This window comes from Hyaena hyaena, unplaced genomic scaffold (assembly GCF_003009895.1).
Source record: "Hyaena hyaena isolate Hyena2069 unplaced genomic scaffold, ASM300989v1 scaffold_582, whole genome shotgun sequence".
NCBI lineage: Eukaryota > Metazoa > Chordata > Mammalia > Carnivora > Hyaenidae > Hyaena > Hyaena hyaena.
In genome coordinates, this window is record NW_024081214.1 from 927066 (window position 1) to 954253 (window position 27188).

The 27188-nt window shown below is 38.2% G+C and overlaps 2 protein-coding genes across 3 annotated transcripts in view; one reads left to right on the forward strand and one right to left on the reverse strand.

Moving 5' to 3' along the window:
* The window catches only part of NAA50 (N-alpha-acetyltransferase 50, NatE catalytic subunit), a 28694-nt gene extending 12877 nt beyond the window's left edge, over window positions 1-15817 (reverse strand). For both annotated transcript variants that reach the window (XM_039256640.1, XM_039256639.1), the window contains exon 1: window positions 15507-15817. In XM_039256640.1, the coding sequence (XP_039112571.1) occupies window positions 15507-15514 (8 nt within the window). In that variant the 5' untranslated portion in view covers window positions 15515-15817. The remainder of the gene's footprint in view (window positions 1-15506) is intronic.
* A 659-nt stretch (window positions 15818-16476) lies between these two features.
* ATP6V1A (ATPase H+ transporting V1 subunit A) overlaps window positions 16477-27188 on the forward strand; it is a 65961-nt gene continuing 55249 nt past the window's right edge. Inside the window, exon 1 of the mRNA XM_039256633.1 lies at window positions 16477-16702. The gene's annotated coding sequence lies outside the window, so the exon portion shown is untranslated. The remainder of the gene's footprint in view (window positions 16703-27188) is intronic.

The window sequence follows — 27188 nt, forward strand, 5'->3', positions numbered from 1 at the left end:
CTGGACATTTCATATAAATGGAATCATACAATTAACATGATCTTTTGCACTGCACTTCGTTCATGTAGCATGTTTCTGAGGTTCATCCATGATGTAATGTGTCAGCAAACAATATTCCATTGTACGAATATACCATATTTTGCTTATGTATTCACCACCTGATGGCCATTTTAGTAATATTCATGGTCATTATAAATAACACTGTTATGAATACTGCATTCAAGTCTGTGTGTGGACATAGCTTTAGTTTCTCTCTGGTAGATACCTAGAAATGAGATTGCTGGGTTGTATGGCAAATATGCTTAGCTTTTAATTAAAAAAATTTTTTAAATGTTTATTCATTTTTTGAGAGAGAGACAGAGCATGAGTGGGGGAGGGCAGAGAGAGAGGGAGACACAGAATCTGAAGCAGGCTCCAGGCTCTGAGCTGTCAGCACAGAGCCCAAAGTGGGGCTCGAACTCATGAACCATGAGATCATGACCTGGCTGACTGAGCCACCCAGGCGCTCCTGCTTAACTTTTTAAAGAAACCGCCTGTGATAGGTAGAATAATGACCCTCAAAGTATGTCCATGTTCCAATCCTAGGAATCTTTTTTTTTCTTAGTTTATCGTCAAGTTGGTTTCCATATAACACTCAGTGCTCATCCCCACAAGTGCTCTCCTCCGTGCCCATCATCATCCTTCCCCCTCCCCCACCCTCATCAGCCCTCAGTTTGTTCTCAGCATTCAAGAGTCTCTCATGGTTTGCCTCCCTCCCCCCCCAACTATTTTTCCCCTTCTCCTCCCGCATTGTCCTCCGTTAAGTTCCTCCTAATCCATAGGAATCTTTAATATGTTATTTTACATGGAAAACACACTTTGCAGATGTGACTAATACCTTGAAATGGGAAGATTAACCAGGACTATCTGGGTGGGCCCAATGTAATCACAGAGGTCCTAAATATAAGACAACAGGGGCGCCTGGGTGGCTTAGTCGGTTAAGCATCCGACTTTCGCTTAGGTCATGATCTCGCGGTTCGTGGGTTCGGGCCCCGCGTTGGGCTCTGTGCTGACTGCCAGCTCAGAGCCTGGAGCCTGTTTCAGTCTGTGACTCCCTCTCTCTCTGACCCTCCCCTGCTCACACTGTCTCTATCTCCTAGAAATAAAAAAAAAAGAAAAAAAAAAAGAAAAACTAAATATAAGACAACAGAAGCAAAAGCAAGAGATTTCAAGAAGCTACATACACTGCTGGCTTTGAAGATGAAGGGCCACAAAACAAGGAATGCAGGTGGTCTACAGAAGCTGAAAAGGCAAGGAAATGGATTCTCCTCTAGAACCTCTGTAAGAAACACAATGTTGTGTAAATTTCTTGAAGCTGCCTTAACAAATTACCATTCAGTGGCTTAAAACAGAAATTTATTCTCTGAAATTTACAGAATCTGGAAATCTAAAATCAGGCCAGCAGGGCCATGCTCTCTGGATTCGGACTAGAATCCTTCCTTGCCTCTGCCAGCTCCTAGTGGCCTCAGATGTTTCCTGGCTTGTGGCAGTAACAAGCAATGCATGCCTCCATCTTCACATGGTGTTCTGTGTGTGTTTGTGTCCTCCCATCTCTTCCTTTAAGGACAATGGCCATTAGATTTAGGTCCTACCCTAATTGAGAATGACCATCTTAATTTTATTTGCAAAGACCGTATTTCTAAATAAGGTAATGTACCAAGGTTTCAAATAGACACAAATTTGGGGGGAGGGGGGTGGTACTATTTAAAATTACCATTCATACTAACACCTTGATCAATAAAATCCATTTGAGATTTTTTTACCTCAAGAACTAAGGTAACAGATAATGTGTGTTTTTTTTTTTTTGGAGAGAGACAAGAGTGAGTAGCAGACGGGGGGCGGGGAGAGCAGGGGGAGAATTTGAAGCAGGCTCCAGGCTCTGAGCTGTCAGTACAGAGCCTGACGTGGGGCTCGAACCATGTGCCAGGAGATCGTGATCTGACCTAAAGTTGGATGCTCAACCAACTGAGCTCCCAGGAGCCCCCAGATTTGTGTTTTTAAGCCAGCAAGTTTGTTACAGTAGTAATGGAAAACAGTGCTAAACTGTTTTCTAAGGTAGCTGCATCATTTGCCTTCCTACAAATTTCTCCACATCCTCACCAACACTTTCTACTGTCTCTTTTTTTTTTTTTTTTTAATTTTTTTCTAGGAGATAGAGAGAGACAGCGTGAGCAGGGGAGGGTCAGAGAGAGAGGGAGTCACAGACTGAAACAGGCTCCAGGCTCTGAGCTGGCAGTCAGCACAGAGCCCGACGCGGGGCTCGAACCCACGAACCGTGAGATCATGACCTAAGCGAAAGTCGGACGCTTAACCGACTAAGCCACCCAGGCGCCCCTCTACTGTCTCTTTATAGCCATTTTACTAGTATGAAGTGATAATCTCAGTGGATTTTCATTTTCTAATGACTAATACTGTACAACATCCTTCTTTATGGTTATTAGTCATTTGTATATCTTCTTTGGTGTAATGTCTAAGTGTTTTGTCCCTGGTCTAGGCCTGAGAATAAACCCACAATTTTAACATTAATTAATAAAAGAATTCTTATTTTTATACTGGATTATTTATCTTACTCAGTTGTAAGAGTTCCTTATATGCAGTATTTTATACACACACACACACAAATTTATATATTTTATATTCTCTGTACAAGCCCTTTATCAGGTATATAATTTGCAACTATTTTTGCCCAATTTTTGGCTTGCCTTTTCATTCTAACAGTGTACCATGCTAATGTAAACTGTTACTAAAAGGGGGGAACTGGGAATTCTCTGTACCATCTTCACAAATGTAAAGCTAAAAACTATTCTAAAATGCTTTGTTTTTTAAAAAAGGAGAAACTATCACATTAAGAGATGATGAGAGGGTGCCTGGGTGGTTCAGTCAGTTAAGCATTTGACTTTGGCTCAGGTCATCATGCGGTCCATGAGATGGAGCCCCACATCAAGCTCTGTGCTGCCAGCTCAGAGCCTGAAGCCTGCTTTGGGTTCTATTTCCTTCTCTCTCTGTACCTCCCCAAGCCGCACTCTGTCTCTCTTTCTCTCTCAAAAATAAACATGAAAACTTAAAAAAAAAAAAAAAAAAAAAAAAAAAGATATTTTAGCCAATGAAAATGTGTGCAACTTTTTGGATTTTGATTTGAAAAAGACATTTATGAGACAAATGAGAAAAGGCAAATACAGACTGGGTGTCAGATCATAAGATGATATTAGATTTAACAGTATTAGAACTCTTTTTTTTTTTTAAGTCCTTCCACGATAAAGATTCATACTGTAGTTTTTACAGATAGAATGGGATAGTATATTAAGAATTTCCTTTGAAGTACTCCAGCAAAAAAGGAAAAAGGGAAAGTGTTAATCAAAGATGAAAGAACATGAGAATACTATCTATTGGAACTGAATGCACTGAGGACTCAACATACTCTTTACTTTTGTAATTTCTGTAAAAAAAAATAAAATAAAACATACATTACTTATTACATAAGGAACTACAAGCTGTAGTATTTTGCATTTATGTTAAGTTTTGTTAGCAGCTTTGTCCAAGAAAGAACAAAGATTGTAATTTTGATACTAAAACTCAGAGTAGAAAGCATTTGATGCTTTATTCTCCACTTCTTGAAAAACGGTCAAAGACAAGAATTCAAACCTTTAACAAACCACAACTCCTCAATTTCCAGCTGTATCAAGCCTTTGGTTTGCAGAAAAGAAGTTGAATGAGAGCTGGAAGAAAATGAGCCTTCCATTCTGGTACAGGCTTCCTCTTCTAAATTCCTAAGTCTCAGGATTGCCTGTTATACAGTCTTTGCTTTTGGTGTAAATGGCCTACATGCCCTGACATTATTTCTTTTTCCATAAAACTGCCAAACATTTTTTGGGTAAGATTTATCATTTGAAAAAGTATTTATATAATGTAGCCTAAAAACTTTTTTAATGTTTATTTTTGAGAGTAGGGAGGGGCAGAGAGAGAAGGAGACACAGAATCTGAAGCAGGCTCCAGGTTCCATCTGAGCAGTCAGCACAGAGACTGTTGCAGGGCTCTAATTCACAAACCGTGAGATCATGACCTGAGCCAAAGCTGACCGCTTATCTAACTGAGCCACCCAGGCACTCCTATATAAATGTAGTTTACATGCTACCTAATGTGATTAGAAGCAATGTTGGTGTTAAGTAGATAAAAACAGATAGTAGAGGGAACACACCCAGAGTTTTTCCATTAACTTAACACATAAGGAAAAATTTTGTTACACATCACTTTGAGAGTTTCCTGAAATAAAAATACTGCATAATATATATACTGATTATGTGAACATACCACATTACCAATAGTATCATTGTGAGGGGCGCCTAGGTAGCTCACTAGGTTAAGCCTCTGGCTCTCAATTTCAGCTCAGGTCATGATCTCACTATTCATGAGATAAAGCCCTGTATAGGGCTCTTCTTTGACATCAAGGAACCTGCTTCAGTCTCTTTCTCCCTCTCTCTGCACCTCTTCTGCTCACAACGTTTTCTCTCTTCGTCAAAAAAAGTATCTTAGTGGGGTGCCTGGGTGACTCAGTCAGTTGAGTGTCTGACTTAGGCTCAGATCATGGTCTCACAGTTCGTGGGTTCGAGCCCCACGTCGGGTTCTGTGCTGACAGCTCAGAGCCTGGAGCCTGCTTCAGATTCTGTGTCTCCCTCTCTCTCTGACCCTCCCCTGCTCACGCTGTCTCTCTCAAAAAAAATATAAAAACATTAAAAAAAAGTGTCATAGTGAATTAGAACATCTAAAAACATAACTACTAAAAGAAATACTTGAATTTTAGGGGTAAACAAATAGGAGCCCATAAAGAAGTCTGAGAAAACAATTTTCAAGACAGGAGGGATAAATCTGGAGAATCACTGTCACAAAATCCAAGAATGGATTCCAAACCTGGCTATATGCCAGAATCGCCTTGCCAGTTATAAACTCAGATTTCCACATCCCATCGTGGCCTCTTTAATAATTAAAGCTTCTTATGTTAACCACACAATTAAAAAAAAAATTTTTTTTTAACGTTTTATTTATTTCTAGGAGAGAGAGAGAGACAGCGTGAGCAGGGGAGGGTCAGAGAGAGAGGGAGTCACAGACTCTGAAACAGGCTCCAGGCTCTGAGCTGGCAGTCAGCACAGAGCTCGACGTGGGGCTTGAACCCACGAACCGCGAGATCATGACCTAAGTGAAAGTCGGACGCTTAACCAAAGAAGCCACCCAGGCGCCCCTAACCACACAAATTTAACACTCACCTAAATTAGTTAACTTCCCACTGCATATGTGTAAATTTCTATATCCAAGAATTCCAATGAAGGAAAAAGAGGCTAAAGATGGTCACAGAGAAGTAGATTTCACATAAATTGTGGAATTATTTTTCTTATGTAAGTAAACAGCATATTACACTATAGTTAGTATTGAGAGCTAGTCTCAAACTCAAATCAGCTTGACTCCTGAAACCTAGTTGTTGATCACTACACTGTTTCCTTATTTTGGTATGATTTTAATGTAATTTAACAATATAAACTATCTTAATTTATCAGTTTAGGACTTCTCTTCTGTAGATAAACTCCAAATTTTCCTGGACTAAAAGTCAAATCTGCTACATCTAATAGACGCAACAGTTTCTTGTTTTTAAGTTGGTTGTTTATATTTAAATCAAAAGCTTGTACATAAAGTCTACATTTCTTGGGGTACCTGGGTGGCTCAGTCAGTTAAACGTCTGACTTCAACTCAGGTCACAATCTCACAGTCTGTGAGTTCGAGTCCCACATGGGGCTCTGTGCTGACAGCTCAGAGCCTGAAGCCTGCTTCCGATTCTGTGTCTCCCTCTCTCTCTGCCCCTGCCCTGCTCATGCTCTGTCGCTCTCAAAAATAAAATAAAAACATAAAAAAAAAAAAAAAAAGGGCCTACAGTTCTCATCTTTTTTTTTTACTCATTTACCTTATCTGCCTGTTCCTGGGTTCTTATTGGCACTAGTTTACAATCCTAACTGTAAAAAACTGAATACAGTAGTAATTAAACTGAAATACTCTTTGGCTCAAGTTAAGTTCATGTGACATGTTATTTTCTTTTCCATGTTTTTCAAATCCATAACAAACCCCAATGTTTCTTCACACCCAAGGTTTTAGAATAAGGATCTAAAGGCGGCGGGTGGGGGGTGAATGATATAGCAAAAGTGCCCTTGTATATATATCAAGTTCTTAAATTTGGAACACAGCTTAGTGGCCTCCTACTTTATACAGCCCATTAGTTACTTATTTGTGTCAGCACCATAAGATGAATCTGTTACTCTGTCAAATTTCTACTATCTTTACACTTAAAATATGGTAGAAGGAAAACTTTTTTTTTAAAGAAAAATTTGAGAGAGAGCGCGCGCACAAGTAGGAGAGAGGCAGAGAGAGAGGGAGATAGTGAATCTGAAGCAGGCTCCACATTGTCAGTGTAGAGCCTGTTATGGGGCTGGAAGAACTCATGAACTGGGAGATCATGACCTGAACCAAAAGTCAAATGCAGTATAACTGACTGAGCCACCCAGGTGCTCCTATGGTAGCAGCAAAACTTTATCTGTGGCTTAAAACAAACCCTGTGCCACAACTGATAATGCATTATTAAGTATTTAGCACAGCAACATCAGATAATAAGTACTCAAATTTTTTTTTTTAATTTTTAAAAAAGTTTTTATTTATTTCTGAGAGAGAGAAGAGGCAATGTGAACAGGGGAGGGTCAGAAAGAGAGGGAGACACAGAATCGGAAACAGTCTCCAGGCTCTGAGCTAGCTGTCAGCATGGAGCCCGCCGCAGGGCTTGAACCCACAAGCCACAAGATCATGACCTGAGCCAAAGTCGGATGCTCAACTGACTGAGCCACCCAGTTTTTTTTTTTTTTAATTTTTTTTTTTTTAATGTTTTATTTATTTCTAGGAGAGAGAGAGAGAGACAGCGTGAGCAGGGGAGGGTCAGAGAGAGAGGGAGTCACAGACTGAAACAGGCTCCAGGCTCCGAGCTGGCAGTCAGCACAGAGCCCGACGCGGGGCTCGAACCCACGAACCGCGAGATCATGACCTAAGCGAAAGTCGGACGCTTAACCGACTAAGCCACCCAGGCGCCCCTGAGCCACCCAGTTTTTAAGCTATTAAAAGTAATGCCAATTATGCCCATAATTATAATAACAAAATTTAGTAGCAATATTCTGAAGGGCCACAAGATGGAGATACGACTACACAAAAGTAGGCCTTTCTCTACAAAGTCTGACTTTTTAAGTTACACTGCAGAAAGACAAAGTGAAGAACTGTACAGAGAAAGCTTAAAGCCTAACTATTTACGTTCTAAATGAGTACTGAGTATAACTTAGCCCAAAATTTTAACTGCTTGATATTTCTTGTGCAGAGTGTTTGATTTGGATGGGAACTTAGAAGCCACTGGGTCCATTCCCCTTCATTTCACAGATGAAACTGAAGCCCAGACACAGATGTACCTGTAGTTTATACAGCCAATTATCAATAAAGCCAGAGCCAGGCCTATGTCTACACATTACCATTATAGTGCAAGATCAGCCACCATATGACTACCCTCAAAGGAGCCTTTACCCCTCAAGGTTGAGAGAGAGAAATACCAAACCTGGAACACTTATCTAAGGTGTGCTAATGATAAAAGGGATTTGCATAAAACTTGGGCTTAGGGTAGGTAATTGTCTTAGCTAGCATTAATCTGGTTCTAAATTCTTGCCGTCAAATCAATTAATGAAAGATTAATTTACAAGTCCGCTGAGCATCTACCAAAGCACAGCTTAAAACGAATTGCTCATGAGGTCTTAACCAGTCATCCTGCTGGTTGACATTTCCACCTCATCTGAACTATATTATATTGTTTGTATCTTTCCAAGGCACAGTATCTCTGTACCACTCTAAGCATTTATTTTTATACCTTACCTCTTCTAATGAACTATAAGATTTAGGGCAGGACCTTTAATATTTTAAGGAATTGATTAATTACTTCCATTAAGTACAAGAATCTCTAGGCCCTTAATTTAACTGATGGGCTCTCTCTCATCTAAGAGCAGTTTCTTCTTTCTGGGCTGGATAATTCTTTGTTGTGAGGGACTCTGTGGAGCACTGTAGGATATTTACCATCATCTCTAGTCTCTACCCGCTAAATGCTCCACCCCATTGTGACAAACCAAAATGTGTCCAGACATTACCAGATATCCAGGAGTGGAAGGTGTGAGCCTGTTTAAGACTCGCTGTTTTAGAGGTTTAGCAGGCATCAAAAAAGTGGTGGTGACTGAATTAGCTCTGCAAGCTGTATAAATGCAAGAATCAAGTGTACAAAAATGTCAACAAGTATTTGTTGGGATACTAGAAAAGCTAAGCACACATCAGATAAAACCTACTTAAATAACCTGAAATAAAATAACCTGAAAATAACCAAATTATCCTTTGAAAAAATTTTCCATGATCATTCATCCATACACTCAATTAGGAGAGCTTCTTTCCAGCTATAGCTTTTCCATTACATTCCCTAAATGTTTTTACTTCTGGGATGCCTGGGTGGCTCAGTCCGCTGAGTGTCTGACTTCAGCTCAGGTCATGATCTCACAGTCTGTGAGTTCGAGCCCCGCATCAGGCTCTGTGCTGATGGCTCAGAGTCTGGAGCCTGCTTTGGATTCTGTGTCTCCCTCTCTCTCTATTCCTCCCCTGCTTGCACTCTGTCTCTCTCTCTTTCAAAAATAAAGATTAAAAAAAATGTTTTAAATAAATAATATAAATATTTTTACTTCTAAATATGAGTCCAACCACATATTTCCAACTGCTTACTAGTTACCTCTATAGGAATCTCAAATTCAACACACTGAAAACTTAACTCATCCTCTATCAGAAATTAGAACACCTATCTCTATCCTCTATTTTTAGGAATAGTCCCCTCACCCATCCAATATAAAAAACTTAGTTTTAGATGTACTCTTACATCCCATTTTAATCCCTATTAATTCTGCTCCCCAAGTATCTTCATAACCTGTTTCTACCCATACCCCTTCTCTAAGCAGTATGCTTCAGAGCATCATTTAAACACAAATTCTAACAGCCTAATGAAGAGAAATAAGACTAGAATGAAGGAGACAAAGCCATGACAAGGCAGAATAATCTTTTGAAAATACAAATACGATCACTTTATTTTTAATGCTTAAGATCTTTTAATAGCTGTATATAACCTGCCAAATGAAATTCAAATAGCACTGCATATAAAGCCCCTCATCACCTAGCTATAGCTACTGGCCTCACCCTCCCTCTCTCCCATTGTTTTTTGGCAGTATGTAACTACTCAAAAATTCCATAACACGTCAAGCTTCCTTTCCTTCTTGGTTCACCTCTGTAATGCTTTTTTCATTAGTAAACAAAAGATACTATACCTAGAGATATATTAGTAGACTATGGAAGCTATCTTAGAGGTATTGCAAGAATTGAGAATCTATGGTCTGGTATTAGGTACCTGTTAAAAAAAAAAAAAAAGTAAAAGTGCCATGAGGGGGAGGGGTGGGAGAGCAAGTCTCAAAAGGCAGACACAAGCGCAAAATGAAGAAAGTAACTTAAAAGAGAACAGTTCAAATATGACCCGTGATTCCAAAGTTTTGTTTCCTGGTATCATAGAAAGTTAGAGCTGATAAGAGACCAGGGATGGCAAACAAGTGACACACATGCCATAGCAGTCATGGTAGATATTAATAGTCAATGACATCACTTTTTTTTTTTTTTGGCAATCTGAAAATTCATCAAAGCTATCAGCAGATTAAATACTGATAAAATACTATGAACATATTAGAAGGGGCACATAAAGTTCAACTTTTGGCTGTTCCTGTTCAGGTTCAAGCTGTTTTCTTTAAAGACAAAGAAACCAAGTCCCAGAGGTCAAAAAACCTACTAGTGATCCTAATGCGAATTACTGTTAGTGGCATACTGAACTATAAAATGTGGTTGCTTTTAGTTCAATGCTTTTTGCATTAAAGTAAGTCTCCTTTAGGAGAAAAAATTATGCTATGAATAGTAATCTATAAAGATTGGGGGCAATCCAAATATATTTTTAAATGAAATTTTTAGTTTTCTGGAAAGATAAATAAGAAATGTTTAAAACGCTAATACAATTGTCCTGCTTACACTAGTTTAACAAGCTCTGTAAAATATTTCTTCTCATGTTCTAGGTCCTAAACTGTTATCACTCTGATAATATTTACTAATTTGAATGTTTCAACCCCATTTTCTAAAGAATACTATATTTGACTGCTTTGTAATTTGAAGTCAAAATACAATATCCAGATTAGAAACTGATAACCTATGCAAGTAACAGGTAAGTCACAAAGACGCACAAATGGCCAGTAAAAGTGGGAAATGTCCAACTTGACTAATCAAATTAACAGTAACAAAAAAAGGTGGGGAGAGAAATACCACTTATTACCTAATCAGCAAAGTAAAACTACAGTTAAGGCTATTATGTGAATATGTCTCCAAATCCAACTTGTAAAGAATTCTTATTTCTATCATTTTACATATGCTTAATGGATGCCACTCATCCCAGAAGAAGGTAATTTATACCACTAATGGATGAAACACCTTCCTCCTTTTCCTTAAGTTTTCTGCAAGTACCCCTCCCCTTCCCCATTAGCCCTGGAGAAGAAAAGGGCACTCTCACACACTGTTGGCAGTATGAATTGCCACTATCTTTCTAGAGGTCAATTGGCAACAAATACCAGAGATTTTAAAATGCCAGCACCTTCTGATCCAAAAAATTCACTTCTAAGGAATTATCCAAAAGAATTAAGGACGTGTATCAAGTGCTTTTATAAACAAGCATTTACCGCTGTACTATCAAGGACTGAGAAAAGCCTCTGGACTTCTAAAACAAGTGTCTTCCAGTAACAGCTTCAGCCACAATAGAGGCAGAATTATAGGTCACCCTAGCTCAAGAAAGGCAAAAATGCATACTTCCAATCATTCCTTCTCTATCCATGGCAGACAAAGTAACTAGATTATATTTTAATCTAAAACCAAGAGTGGCCTCAGAATCCTTCACCAGAGGTATAACCAATCATATGCTATCTGCTGGCCCACAAACTGCATATTTACTATTTAGAAACCATCTGAAAATTGGATCCTGAGGAAAGAGATCGTGTTTTACAGTTTTTTTTTCCAGAGTCTAGCCCAGCACTGTCCAAAATAAATACAATTAGAGTCACAGACATAATTTAAAAGTTTCTAATACCTACGCTAACAAGACAAAAAGAACAGGTGAAATCAATTCAACATGTCCAAAATAAAAATTATTAACTTTCCTTTTTTAAAAAATCTTTTTTATACCAAGTCTTTAAAAAAAAAAAACAGTGCATACTACACTGCGATGCTAATTTTCCTCTCAAATATTTTATCTATATTTACATTTCATAAAATTTATACTAGATTCACACATCTAGGTTGTTCCAAAAATTGTCCATCAACTACCAGTTTTTAAATTTAAAACTTTAAAATTAAAATTTAGTTTCTCAGTAACATAAGCCACATTTCAACTGCTCAACAGCCAAATGTAGCTAGTTACCACTGTATTAGACAGGACAGGACTACCATTTTCCCAATAAGTTAGGCAGTGAATGCATATAGAAACTGACAGAAGAGACCAGATCAAGAAAAAGTGTTTATGATAAGACAATTACATAATTTTGTAGTTATTAAACTATAATACACACAATTTTCATTTCTATGATAAAAAAAGTTTCTATCAGTTGCAACTGGTATTTTAATGGTTTCTGTAGGTTGCGCTTAAAAAAAGAAAAAAGGACAACCATTTAAATAAAGAATTGAAAAGTTTTATCTTTTTAGTTGGCGCAAAGCTGGAAGCCATAGCTAATACCTGGAAGAGAAAATCAGAAATCAAATGATTTCCACAGGCCGAAATGGAAAACGTAAGCAAAGTGAGGGTTAATATAAATATTAGTTTGGTCCAGCAAAAGCACTATCTTTGAAAGATAATGCTTTATATGGATAACTTTTAGAAATCTTTTTTGACCCAGAAATTCTTGATTATTCTTTGTTCAGAACTTTACTAACAACTGTCCACAATTTTGGGGAAAAAAATCACAACACTGATATCAACATAGCATTAGTCACCGGTGCACACATCTGTATTGTTAACAGATCTCCTTTCTATATTATATGATTTTATTTACAGACAGATGCAAACACCTAACCTTATGACTTAGGATGTAGTTGTACCTGGTCATTTACATACTGAAAAAGAAACCTTATTATGGTTTATTTTCCTTTTATTGGTTAGGTCATTATATTGATTTTCTAAAACAAATCATGGTAGGTTGTTTTATGTGAATTCATCTTAATACAGCAAGTGAACAATAAAAAAATATTTTAAAATCCAGTATCTCAATCCACATCCTACAAATTATTGGCTTCATAGAAGCCTGGAGTACAAACTGGAGGTTTACAAAGGTTCCTTAATTCTCCTTCAGCCACACTGCCTGTCCCCCAACAAAAAGAGCAATACAACCTTAAAAAAACCTGTTTTATTGAAGTAAAGAATTTGTATGGTAAAGAGCACAAATCTTGTTAACAGTTCAATGATTTTTCAAATCTATATATATACATCCATGCAATCAATATCCAAAGTAAAGACAGAGAATATTTCTAACACTTCAGAAAACTCTCTTGTGCTCCTATCAGTGATAACCATTATTCTGAGTTCTTCAACATATTCTTTTGATTGCAGAATCTTTGATTTTAATATTTTAATTAGTAAACTATACTGCTCTGTATACTATACTTATATTATTGTCATCTACTTTCCCATCTTTACTTTGCACATATTCACATCTTGTTAAAGACGTTTTTATTAGAACTAATTTATACCCCTTTGCTACAACTGAAAGGTAAATGAATTTAGTTTTACTTTCTATTATACTAATTATATTGTCATCTCAGTCATGGTTGTGACTTCTTATTTAAATATCACCTTCCCTAGAAAGGAATAATAGATAAAAAATTACCAGCTTACCATCCACTAATTCAAACTACAACATCCCTGTCCATAAAAACTAGCAGCTTTAGTTCAAAGGAAACAATAGTTTGTAATATACCTCAAATTTCTAGACCATGCATATAAATACGTGCAGTAATTAAAAACTGGAAATTTATCTACTTTCCTACGGAGGAAAGGCAAATAATATGCCAACACAATGGAATGTCCCGATACTACCAATAAAAACTAAGTAAAAACATGAAGAAAAAATCAGATAACCTAGTAACTTTAAAAAGTTTGAAAAGGATAGTGAATATAGGCAAAAATACAAAACAGTAAACAGACTGATCTAGAATTAGAAGTTCTTCAAGAGTCAGGACTATAACGCTAACGACATTGTGCATAAAGATACAAGTCTTTGAACTCAAGGACCTTAGAATCTTTTAAATAATGTCTATTATCTTCATTTGTTCAGTGCCTTAAATCAAGACTTATAAACACGTTTTAAAGTCCCATCTTACCTGGGAGTTAGTTGTCTGGGAAGTTAAAGGGACTGAAATTCCTTGTGAAATCATCTTAAAAATTTACCATTAGGATGAACACAACTTTAAGCTCCCAATCATAAGTGATAGGAACTAGACCTAAGGACCCTTCATTTTGGGGATAGTTGCTAGCTTATGGTACCAACTTAAGAACTATAAATTTCCTCCAAAGCTGGCCAGTTACTTGTTTCTGGTGACTTAGCACCATCATGTTGTTACACATATAAAACACCATTTTAAATAAAGAGCTAATCGCCTCATAAGTTTATTAACTGCAGGAAGATTGTGAATAATGTCATTGTTTGACCCCATTTCTATTGCCAAGTTAGATATCAGAAAGAATATTACACCCTAGCAAGACAGAGTTAAAGACTTTGGTTCTAAACACCCAAAATAATCTCTTGAAGGCCTTCCTTTATAGAACCATGCAGAGTCTCAAACGTGGGACCTATTCAGCCTTATTTTTAGTACCTTAACAGAACAAGTATTGCACACTGATGATAATACAAAAATAAGTAACAGCATGCATATTAAAGGAAAAAGAAAAAAAGAAAAATCTCACTAAATTACATTGGATCACATAAAAAATAGCCAAACTTTCTAGTTCATGGTTCAAATATTACCAGTACCTCCCACACCTCAATTAGTATCCTGATTGGAACTCTTCAGAATCTGACACGAAATAGCGCAGGTACTACGAAAATTTCATTATTCCTACACTTTAATGTAAAACATACAATTAAACATTAGAATGAATTTCCAGTATAAAGTAAACTCAGAGCAGGAAATCATATTACAGACCTAAGGCCAAATTAAACTTTCTTGGACCTCTGCGACCCCACACACATACACACATCGATATTTAGAGCCTTGCTTCAGGCAGCTTGAGATTATTTCAAAGACTGACTTTTATTTCATCCTTCAAAAGGCTGAACAGTTTGTAAGGCTTCACTAACTCGAAACAGAATTCCAGTTCTTTAACTGACTGGCTATAATAGAAAAAAAAAAAACCCTCAGCTTTTAAAACTGATAAAAGGAAGGCTCCAAAACGGCTTAGGATTTAGGAAATATTTTCAAATACTGTTATGTAATTAATATTTTAAGAGTATGTAATTTAATAGTAAGGTGACATCATCCAAATGGAAAGAGCTGAACCAATATAATCCCTAATTTTATCCAAGAGGGAAACTGTGAAAGAATATTAATTTTTCTAATTACCTAAAAAAAAGCTTCCTGGGGTAACCAAGAACCCCCCTCACAGCACAGGGGCAACAGTAAACTACTGGAGCAATAGCTCCACCTACTGATCAACAATACTTCCTCAAACATTTTGGCACCCCAAGACTGTAGAGCTCACGCTCTCTCCCCCTCCTCCACTCGCTCTGACCCAACCCAAATCCAGTTGAGTCACTAGCTCTTAATACTCAGCCCCACGCTCTTTATTCCAACTCCTTCTCCCTCCAGAAGGTTCTGCCCAGTTTCCAAGTGTAAATAAGACGGAAAGGTGTCAAAGACCGCAGTTCCTAGGGCAGAGCCTGGATCTGAAGAGGACCACCAGATCACTCCTCTTGGAGTGGCGGGCTGGGGATGGGGGGTGGGGGCTCCGTCGTCCGCTCCCAGGTAGGAGGCCCAAGGACCCTCACAAGAGCCTTTTCCCTGCTGCCCCACTCGGCTGCTAGTGTCCGCTCGACCCATACTCGTCCTCCCGGCCGAAATCCTGGCTTCCCCGGGTTTTGCCCCTGCTGGCCCTTCAGCCCGCCAAGAGCCCGCGCCGAGCATCCGCCTCCTCAGCTGGGCAGACAGAAGCCCAGAATTCTCCCTCCGCCGGGTCTTCGCCCGGAGTCTCTCCCCTCCTTCGCTGCCCCTCTTCCCCCGCCCGCCGGGCCCTGCCCGGCTGCCCTTCTCACCCTTTCATCTTCCCCGCCTGCTGAGGCCGTTGTTACCACCGATATCAACGCCGTTGTCGTCGCCGCCCTGAGCTCTCCGAGCCCTCAGTTCGGGCCACTCAACCCCCACAAGCCGGCCTCCCCACCTAGGGCAGGGAGCTGAGCGGGTGACGGAGGCCGCGAGAATCGAGCGCAGCCCTGCGTCTCCGAAGGGGGCGGGGGTGCCTCCCGCGGCCGCGCTGTGCCGCCGCTTCTCCACACGTGCACACCGGGCAATCGACTCCCGCCCGCGGCCGCCGCCAGCCAGACCCGCCACCGCGCTATGACCTTTCACCCCGCCCCCTCTGCGCGCCGGCGCGCCGGCCGCCTCGCGCGCAGCCGCACTGCTGTTCTCGGTGCACCCTTCCCCCTCCACTTCAGGACCTCCATTTTCTAACTGGGCTGTGGCTTCTGGCGTCATTTTACTCCTCCCATCCCTTACGACACTACTTGTGGGGCTTGTCCGGTAGGCCCTGGCGGTAAAATCCGGATTTTTCCACCCCTCTCTCTCTCTCTTCTCCCGCTTTAGCAAGATCAGTCTTCCCCGTCTTTCCAGTTAGTTGCCTCCAGAATGACCTTCAAACACTACTGTCTCCTAATAGGATTTTATAAAGATGGTTCTTCTAAATGCAAAGGAATCTGCGGTTGACTCAAACTAATGAGACGTTTTTAAGACTAGCGAGACGTTTTTAAGACTAGCGTAATCAACAATCGGCCCGATAATTTGGTTTCCGTCCAGCATGTTCCAAGTTTGGGGGCCACGTGACTAAGGGATTAAGCCTGGAATTTCGCCTGGGATTTCATCCGCCAGCCGCTGTGGGACAGAACGCCATCGCCATTTCCGGTCCTTAGAGCGCAGCATAAGCGTCACTTCCTTAGCAATGCACTTTAACCTATTTCACGCACGCGTTCCACGTTACACTTTACGAGGTAGTCTTTGTGAAATTTTTTTGTTTTTTTTTCTTCTCTAATTTAATCGCAAGAACATTACTGTTCAAGCATATCGCAAAAATACAGGCCCCCAAGATGCATCACGCCCGCCTGGGGCGGCAGGGCGGAGCTTTGGGTCACGTGACTGTCTAGGCCCGCCCCTCTCTGCAGCTGAAGATTTCCCCTCCCGCAGTGACAGAGCCTCTGATCCGTGATCGGTACTGCTTCTGCACCTCGCGCCCGAGCAGGTGAGCGGCGACCGGTAACCGGTGACTGGTGGGGATAGGACCAGGGGTGGGAAGAGGAAGATAAGGGAAAGTGTGAACGGAGGCCTGGGTTGTCCAGGGCTTCCTCCCCGCTGTCATCCTGCACTGGCTGCGAGCTCTTTTCTCCACTTTTGCTGACCCTCCCTTCCCCTACTGTGGTCGCCCCCGCAACATAGAAGTGGGGTGTCCACCTTTCCTGGGGTTAGGGGTGAGTGCGGCCATTATGGTTCCCTGTTTGGACTCAGGGGCTTACTGTAGTGGATTTGGTTCAGCCGTTTCTCGGGGTCTGCAGTAGTCTCCAGGTCCAATTTCCCAAAGCCCATTCTTTGGCTAAGGCCCTTCTCCGTCTGTATCTTCCAGACGCCGGCCGAGGAGCGGGGAGGTAGGAAAAACCCTGGAGGCAGAGGCGTATCCGATGAGACAGGCTTGGGAGAGAATGTCACTAATGTGGCCCTCACTGCGGAGTCACTGTAAAGCTTGCTTCCGAAATGTGCTTTCTCAGTAATTCTGAGGTTTTTTTATCTGACATCCCCGCGAGAGGCATTTTGTAAATGTTCATATACTTTGGTTGAGCCTGGAAGGGCCTTTTACCTTTCTCTTCTGACGTTGTGGTGCAGGGAGAAAACAGTTGAAAGAATAAAGATACACGAGCTTCAAAACAGGAGATGTTGGTAATGCGACAGTCTCAATTGAATGGGAGGCGTTCAAGGATGATGGTGTTGCGGCTTCTTGCTCTACAGGAGACCCAGACTAGCTTATTTAAAAGTGACTAGGTTTCCCCGAAAGGGAAGTAATTCTTAAGAAACTAATGGGCTGAAAGTATAATTAAACCAAATGTATTTGGCCTAAAACTTAAAGGTAGGGAAGTTAAGTCGAGATATTGCTTACTTCATATTTTAAGCCTTAGATATTTCTTTTTTGCCACTTCTCTCTAAAATCCTACTTAATCACCACTCCCAGTCAATTCCTTGACCAGTAGTAAATTTATATTAAGTAACACTTCTATTCCTTCTTAGCTTTCCCTATTTGTATAACTGCAAGGGACTTCTTTAGATTTTGATGAATAGTGTTTTGTGAAAATACGGAAATTATTTTGCTTCGGTTTTTGCCCAACCCAATGTACTCTCATTTCATATGTAATGTGGTAACCAGTGTTTTGACCCCAAACAATGTGATTTAGGGAAGAGTGTTTTTCAGTTTTGGGTTAAACTCTTTTATTTACACCTCAAACTCAGGAAGTCTTTCTGGTTCTTTTAACTTGAAAGGCCTTACAAAAATGACAAATTTGATTTTTTTAAAAATTTTTTATAGTTTATCTTTGAGACAGACAGAGCATAAGTGGGGGAGGGGCAAAGAAAGAGGGAGACACAGAATCGGTAACAGGCTCCAGGCTCTGAGCTGTCAGCACAGAGCCTGATGTGGGGCTCAAACCCACGAACTGTGAGATCTGACCTGAGCCGAAGTCAGATGCTTAACTGACTGAGCCACCCAGGCGCCCTACAAATTTGATTTTTAAAATTTAAATTACACTTTTTTAAAATCTGAAAAGTCATTCTCTATTAAACCTTGTAGTGGTCTAGTCAGTGTAATTGAATCCATTTAAAAGGTAGCTGAAAAGTGAGGAAGATGGAATCAGTCTTTGAGTAGTGGATGTGACTGATTGGGTTTTTGTGTATCCAAATTCTCTACAATAAACTGATTTTGTTAAGGGGAACAAAAGGTTAAAATTCTAGCATAATATTAACAAATACTTTTATAGTAATTTAAAAAATCAAAACACTGACCTGTGGATGTTTCTTGCTAGAAAGCTTAATTTAAAAATGTTTTTTGCTTTCCCTAAGTAATAAAGAAGACCATTATCCTGATTTACAGTTTCAGCATTTTGTGCTGTTGTGCTAATCTATTGGTATGTTTATGTAGCCATGCCTGTTACCAATATACATATAGTTTCATCCATTAATTTGCTCCAGAATAAAGTTCTCTGATCTCTAGAGGAGAGAAAAACATAAGCAGTGTTGCTTCATTGACCAGGTGACATTCCACCAAATGCAACACATTTTTTAAGAGCCCTGGAAGTCCCAACTAGTCCTGTCTGGGTGAGACCAAAGTAGGAAAGAGAAAACCAGCTAAACAGCATTGAGTACTAGAAGGGAAAATGTCAATATGAAAGAGGTTGTGAATGAGTCTGCAATTTTACTTCACAATTTCCCCAGTTTTAGGGAACTATGAAAGCTAGACCTGCTAATGAAATTGGAAGCAGGAATTGGTGGCTAAATTGCTACTCAACTTGAACGTGTAAAAGAGCATTAACATTATGCATAATTCACACAGAAACAAGCAAGTGATTTGAAGCTAGGAAGCCATTTCTGAAACCAGCTTTATCAGTTTTATGCATATTGCATGGAGAAAACTTAACATTCATTAGGGAATTGTCCTGTAGTCCAACAGTAAATGACCCACAAGAGTTTCTGTGTTAAAGTCCCTGACACTGCTTGTGTCGTTATTCTAAGGTCTTTCTTATATTTCACTACTTTTATAGATTATCACCACCCCCGAGAATGCTTTTTCCTCCTCTATTGGCAGAACTAGCCATTGAGTCTTATAGACTATTACACAATATTTTCTATTCTATTTTCACTTTTGGCACATTGCATTTAATTACTGTTGGCTGGGCTGTTCCTTAATAAACCATAAAGCTCCTAGGAGTTCAAGAATAGTCTCTAGTTGTGTCTTCAGAACCAGGATGCTGAAGTACCTGATGGGTCCCTAGTAAATTGTTTATTGAATGAGTATTTGACAGTTGAACAGGAAGATTAAACTATTTTTCAACCTCTCGCAAATCATAGCTCCTTCTGAGGTTGTTCAGTAGGTACTAATTTTCAAGTATAAATTGGTAATAATAACCATCCAAATCATGGTCAGAGGAATAGACATAACCTTCAGATAGACTTTATTAATGCAGTGTCGCACTTATTTTCACAGCATATGGTTACTAATAAGTATGGTTATCATCCAAGTTTGAAAGGGAAGGGAGGAAAAGTGAGTTATATTTAAAAATATGACTCCCTGTTTAGGCTGCAAGTGTTATAGCACTAGAGTAAAAATCAGAAGGTCATCATTCAGACCTACCACTTTAGTTACATGCTTTTTTAAAGTTGGGAGTAACTTCTCCCAAGTTTCTCTAAGTTTCTACTTCTCCTAAGTAAACTTAGGAATTCTCTCAAGGGTATTTATTGTGAGTTCAAATGAGATAAACCCTAGATAATCTATGTGAAAGTATTTTAAAAACTAAGTGGCATTTAAATGTAAAGCAATATAGTGTAGGCTTTATTAGTATAAATTTCTCAATCACGTAGACCTGGTTTCAGGTTCTGGCCCTATCGCTACTTTAGGCTGTGTGACCTTGGACAGTTTACTTAATTTAAGCTTACGTTTTCTATAGATGTATATTTCTTAAGTTTATTTATTCATTCTGAAAGAGAGAGGTAGAGGAAGAGAGAATCCTAAGCAAGGTCTGTACTTCCAGCACTGCCCAGTGTGGGGCTCGAACCCACAAACAGTGATATCATGACCTGAGCTGAAATCGAGAGTCGAGGCTCAACCAACTGAGCCACCCAGGCGCCCCTAAGCTTAAGTTTTCTTATATTTATCTCATAACTGCCATTAAATTAGATCATGAATGCAGGATACCTAGAACATACTTGGTAAATTTTTAGTAACTTTACTCATATGTAGCTTGGTTTTATATATTGAATTTTTATTTTTTTATTTTATTTTATTTTTTTTAATGTTTTATTTATTTCTGGGAGAGAGAGAGAGACAGCGTGAGCAGGGGAGGGTCAAAGAGAGAGGGAGTCACAGACTGAAACAGGCTCCAGGCTCTGAGCTGGCAGTCAGCACAGAGCTCGACGCGGGGCTCGAACCCACGAACCGCGAGATCATGACCTAAGCGAAAGTCGGACGCTTAACCGACCAAGCCACCCAGGCGCCCCTATTGAATTTTTAAAGGAGGCTTAAGACATCCTATAAAATTGAGGAACGGGTTTGGGGGATGAAGAAACGAGTAGATGCTGTTACCAAAAAATAGAAGAGCAAGAAAAATGTACTTATAGCAACGATTCTAAAACAGATTTATCAATAGAAGCTGAGAAATATCAACGTAAGTCCCATTATTTTGGCAACTGCAGTGACTTAATATTAATACAGATTTTCCAAAGCTTACGATTATTAATATGTGGAATCAGTTTAAGGAAGTAGTTCTTTTGTTTCTAGATTTTTATTCCTATGGTGTGTTATAGAAATATGATAAAATTGTACAGAGCTAATAGAGTACCTGCGTAGCTCAGTCAGTTGAGTGACTCGATTTCTGCTTAGGTCGTAATCCTGGGGTTGTGGGATCAAGCCCTTTATCAGGCTCCGTGCTGAGCATGGAGCCTGCTTAAGATTCTCTCTCTCCCTCTCTGCCCCCCTCCCCACCTTGCATGCTTGTGTGCTCTCTCTCTCTCTCAAATTAAAAAAATAATTGTACAGAGCTATAGAGCAGGAACTTTGAGTTTGTTTAAAAATTTTGCCTTTTACTCTACATGTTTTTATATCTTATCTTTATCTTCAGGTGAAGTAGACAGGGGTATATAGAGAATATAATGGAGACTTGAAGTGAAGTAAAATATTCTCCCTTCTAAATTGATGATTCACAAAGATTAGTGGTTTTGTATTGGAAAATAACAGTAAATTGAACAATAATTGAAGTATAGTTATCATGAGTTTATGTTTCACCTTAATCCTGAAAAATTATTACTCATTTGTTCTAAGGAAAGATTTTATTAAGAGATTACTGAATTTTCTTTAATGTTAACTTCTGTATTTTGGTGAAATAAATTGTGGTCAGTGTTTTCCATTTAATTTCTTTTTGTAGAGACTTCTAAAGTTTTACAGTTATGTTTTTTCCTATTGTGAAATGGAAGTGACTCTGGTTTGTATAAGTGTATTCTTTTAGGTATATAATACATACATATTATATATAATATAAATAGATATGTATACACATGTATTTTGTGAGTTTGTATTTATAAAGATAGCTGGAATGAATGTATATTTTCATAGTATAGATTTTTCTTTTTACTTAACTATCGAAGCCATTTTTAAAATTAATTAACTACTGTGAATGAATTTATTTGAAACTCCTTTTTATATTTGTTTGTAGTTATCTGTAGTTAATAAATTTTACAACTAACATTAGACTGTTTTTAAAAATTGGTATTCATAATATTTTCAGATTTAACCTGTGATTTTTTTTATGTTGCTGTAGCTTATTGGCATCAGTATAACTAGCTTCCAAGAGTAAGATTTTCAGTTTTGAGTCTTAATGTTATTATTGCTGTTTTGAGGCTCCTGGGTGGCTCAGTCACTTAAGCGCCTGACTCTTGGTTTCAGCTCAGGTCATGATCTCACAGTTCATGAGTTCAAGCCCTATGTTAAGCTCCATGCTGACAGTGCGGAGCCTGCTTGGGATTCTCTGCCCACCCCCTGCCCTTCCCCCACTTGTGCTGTCTCTTTCAAAATAAATAAATAAACTAAAAAAAAACCCCAAACTATTGTTTCAGTGATAAAACTTTTTAAAAAATTATACCTACAACATGTCATGCTTTCTTTTCTGAAAAATAAGTAAGCATATTTTATTGAAAGTCAATGGTATGGTGCAGAAGAGCTCCAAATATGTTTGAACACTGAAAAGCAACCAGACTTTATGTTTTGTTTTAGTTATTATTATTTTTTATTTTATCGTTTTTATTTGAAAGAGCAGGGGGAAGGGAGAGAGAGGGAAAAGGAGAGAATCTCAAGCAGGCTCCATGCTCAGCGCAGAGCCCGTGTGGGACTTGATCACCCATGACTTTGGGATATAACCTAACTCAAAATCAAGAGTTGGGCACTCCATCCAACTAAGCCACCTAGGCACCCCAACAGAGTGTTTTTTTAAAGTAAAATACAGAAGACCAATTAAATTGGAAAATATTCATAAAATTGAAGAAAGACACATAAAAAAGAACTATGTAGTAGTAATTGTATATACCTATTGAAAAACTTGCAAGAAAATGCATCAGTATAAGTGATTATCTCTGGATTAGGAGATTAAAGAAAGATTTAGAATTTATTACTCTACCTTTTGTATATGTAAATTTCTACAATGAATAGTCATTGCTTTGGGCACTAGAGTTTTTTTTTTTTTAAATTCGATATGGAGAATTAAGACATTTAAATAATGATTTCTTGTTAATTCTCTGAATATCTTAAATGAAAATGTTTCAGCTTTTCCAGATAACTAAGTAAGTTATTTAATTTTGTATGTCCAGACATATGTTTAGGCATATGTAAGCACAGCAAAATTTTAAAAGCAGAAGTAAATCCCAGCATGCAAAGCAATTTAATATCTGACAAAGTAATATTTCAATTCAACATAGAAAATGCATATATATAGTAAATATAACTGATACAACTTTTCTGTCTAGAAGAAAACAAAATTGAGCTGCTGCTTTGCAGCACACACACAAAACAGTTTTGGAGGGATAAAAGCGTAATGTAAACAAAATATTTAAAATATTAATCTCTTGAATTTTCTTTATACATATAGCCTAGATGTGGTAGTTTTCAGTGGCAAAGATAAAGTACAAAAGGTGGATTGAAAAAAAAGTGTTTGAAATAACAGATACAGAGTATAAAAGAAAAAAGGTTAACATTTATAAGTTAACTTATAAATTATAAGTTATTAAGTAAAAGTCCATACAATAGAAGCCTGGTTAAACATACGACCAGAACTTCATAGAAGACAAGTCCAAACATTCAACATACTTTAAAAAAAATATAACTTCATTAGTAATTGATATACTAACAATGAAATATTCTTTCATGATTAGCAAAAATTATATGGTAAACCTACTGCTAGTAGGGTTTTGTGGTAAAAGACTTTCTTATAAGATGCTAGTGGAGATGTGAATTGTTATAGGTTTTTTTAGTAAACAATTAGGGCAGTATCTGTTAATATTGAAAATATATGTTCTTCCATTCAGCATTCCCACTCCGTGGAATTGTTTCCTTAGAAATAAAAACACCGGGGCATCTGGGTGACTTAGTCAGTTAAGTGTCTGACTTCAGCTCAGGTCATGATCTCACAGCTGGAGGGTTTGAGCCCTGTGTTGAGGTCTGTGCTGATAGCTCGGAGCCTGGAGCCTGCTTCAGATTCTATGTCTCCCTCTTTCTGCCCCTCACCTCTCTCGCACTCTGTCTCTCTCTCAAAAATAAACATTTTTTAAAAATAAAAAAAAAGAAAAGAAATAAAAACACCAGGGGTGCCTGGGTGGCTCACTTGATTGACCATCCAACCTTATCTCAGGTCATGATCTCATGGTTTATGAGTTGCAGCCCCTCATCAGGCCCACTGCTGTCAGTGCAGAGCCCACTTCAGATTCTTTCTCCCCCTCTGTCTCAAAAAGAAAAAAAGAAAAACACCAGTAACCAAGCACGCATCTACGTGAATGTTGATTGCAGCAATGGTTTGTAGTAGCAAAAGCCTGGGAACAAAGGGAATGCCTGTCAGTAGGGTATTGTATAAATCATGGCACAGGCATATCATGGAATATTTTTGGAGTTATTAAAAAGTGGGATTTAAAATCTATACTGATAAGTTGAAAGGATCTCCATCATGTATCTTAAGTAACAAAGGCAAGGTTAGAGAGATGTATATAACGAGATCCCATTTTTATAGAACAGTTGAAAAACATTTTGAATTTTGTCTATGCTTGTATATTTGTTAGCATTGGAGGGAGGAAATAAGCAAAAAGAAAAAGAAGGAAAGAAAAAAGGGTATCCACAACAATATATGTATATAAAACTACCTGTTTGTGTGTCTGTATAAGATGAATTGCAGAAAAGGATAGTCACCAAAATGTTCAGTGGCCATCTCAGAGTGGTTGGATGGGCATTTCAGGTGATTTTTACTTTTGTTTCTTATACTTTTCTATATTATGTGTTTTTATTTTTACAACGAACGTGTAGTGTTTGTTATTAGAAAAAACAAAACTATTAACATTTTATTTAAAAAAATTTTTTTAAATGTTTTTATTTATTTTTGAGAGAGAGACAGACAGAGCAAGAGCTGGGGAAGGGGAGAGAGAGAGGGAGACACAGAGTCTGAAACAGGTTCCAGGCTCTGAGCTGTCAGCACAGAGCTTGACGTGGAGCTTGAACTCGTGAACCACAAGATCATGACCTGAGCCGAAGTCAGACACTTAACTGACTGAACCACCCAGGTGCCCCAAAACTATTAGCATTAAAAAAAAAAAAAGCATTCTGATAGGTCAAAGAAAGAATTAATAAGGGGGAAAATACTATTTGAAATGGCCAGAAATGGCAATTATCTGAAATACTTTTTGCCTTAAGTAGTCTGATATCTGAGATGAAAGTGTGTAACTTATCCTGATAACCCCATAAATTCTCCTTAATTTTGTGTATGTGGTAACCATTAGGTGTCCAATAAGAAATAGTCATTTAAAATGTGCAGAAAATTTATAAGAAGATTAGGAGGAACTTAACGGAGGACCATGGGGGAGAAGAAGCGGGGAAATAGTGGGGGAGAGGGAGAGAGGCAAACCATGAGAGACTCTTGAATGCTGAGAACAAACTGAGGACTGATGGGTGTGTGTGTGGGGGGGGTGGGGTGATGGGCATGGAGGAGGGCACTTGTGGGGATGAGCACTGGGTGTTATATGGAAACCAACTTAACAATATACTACTTGTAAAAAAAAAAATGTGCGGAAAAGTCATAGGCATTACCAGATCGGTTTGCAAATAAACATTTTGATTTTGATATGAATATTAAGTTTTCCAGAAATGCTTCATGCCTGGGAAATACAGAGCATATTTCACAAGTGTGTGGTGTGTCACCTGACTTAATCACATGACAGAATCAGAATAAGGAAAAGTCCACTTTTGAGTTTTAGTTAATTTAAAAAACAAACCTAGATACATGAGTAATTCTCCTTAGGGAAAGCTTCAAATAAGAATATCTTTTTTTTTCCCCCAAGTAATCTCCACTACCAATGTGGGGCTTGAACTCATGACTCTGAGATCAAGCCAGGATGTGGCTGAGTCACATGCTGTACCCACTGAGCCAGCCAGGCACCCCTCAAATAAAAATGTCTTTAAAGAGGCAAAATTAAAAGTATTTACAATTATCTAATACTTTATTTCAGTTATTATGAGAGGCTGAGGTTAGTACATCATCCAGGCTGTAATAGAACATGGCAGCTGCTTTAGAGTTGGATTTGTTGCATGTTTAAACATCTGTATTTCTTTCTCACGTTGATACTTTTTTCCCCTTTTCGTTATCAATATTATTAACTTGATTGTATATATGTCTTTATTGCAAACTGTACAAATTCTTTTTGAAAATAATTGGAATAATATGTAAATAAAAAGTAATTTTCAAGTAGTATTGAGAGGCAATATAGCAAGGACTTTAAGGACCTAAGTACTGGAGACAAACTGGCTCACATCCTGGCTCTGCTACTTCCTAACAGTGTGACTTGGGGGAAGTTACTTACTTTTATCTTTCTGCATTTTTTCAGCTTTAAAGTAAAGATCAGGAATATTTACTTCATTAAGTGTTGTGAGGATCAAAGCAATAATATAAGAAAAGTGATTAGGCCTATTGGCACATAATAAGATCTATATAAACATTTTTCATTATTATTTAGTTACTATGCTTTTTGCTCAGGTATATACAGTATAGTTTTATTACTTGGCTTGTTTTGGCACTAATTAAATCACTCAACAGTATTTTTAATCAAGTTAAATGGATTTACACATACAAATGAGTAAAAATTATGTATTTATATGTGTGTGTTTTCTCCGTCTCTCCTAGTCCTTATTCTTTTCTTATATGTATTTGCTAACAAATACATATTATTCTGGACCTTATATTTTTCACTTAAAAGTGTTATCTTGGAGATCTTTCCACGTTCATACAGGGTAAAGCTTCATCATTCTTTTAAATTGTACTAATGTGTCATCATCATCATCTGTAACATTTATTGAGAACTTACTACTGATCCAGGCACTTAATATTTGGGTTATATTAATTCATGGAAACCTCACAACAATTTTATATGATAGGTGTTAAATTTTCCCCATTTAACAAATGAAACAAATTAGGGATGGGGTAGTTAAATGCCCAACAGTGTCACAGAACTCATAAGTAATAGGACTCAGGATTTTAACCCAGGGAGTCTCTTTCCAGAGATTCTATCTTGATACTACTGAGTATCACAGCTTCTTACACTACCACAAGTTATGTAGTCTCCGTATTAGTGGTCATTTCCAATCTTTCGTTGTAAGAAACCGTGCTATAATAAATATTTTGTTAATAGAATATTGTGTACACATAATTTCTAGAAATGGAAGAGCTTGGTCAAAG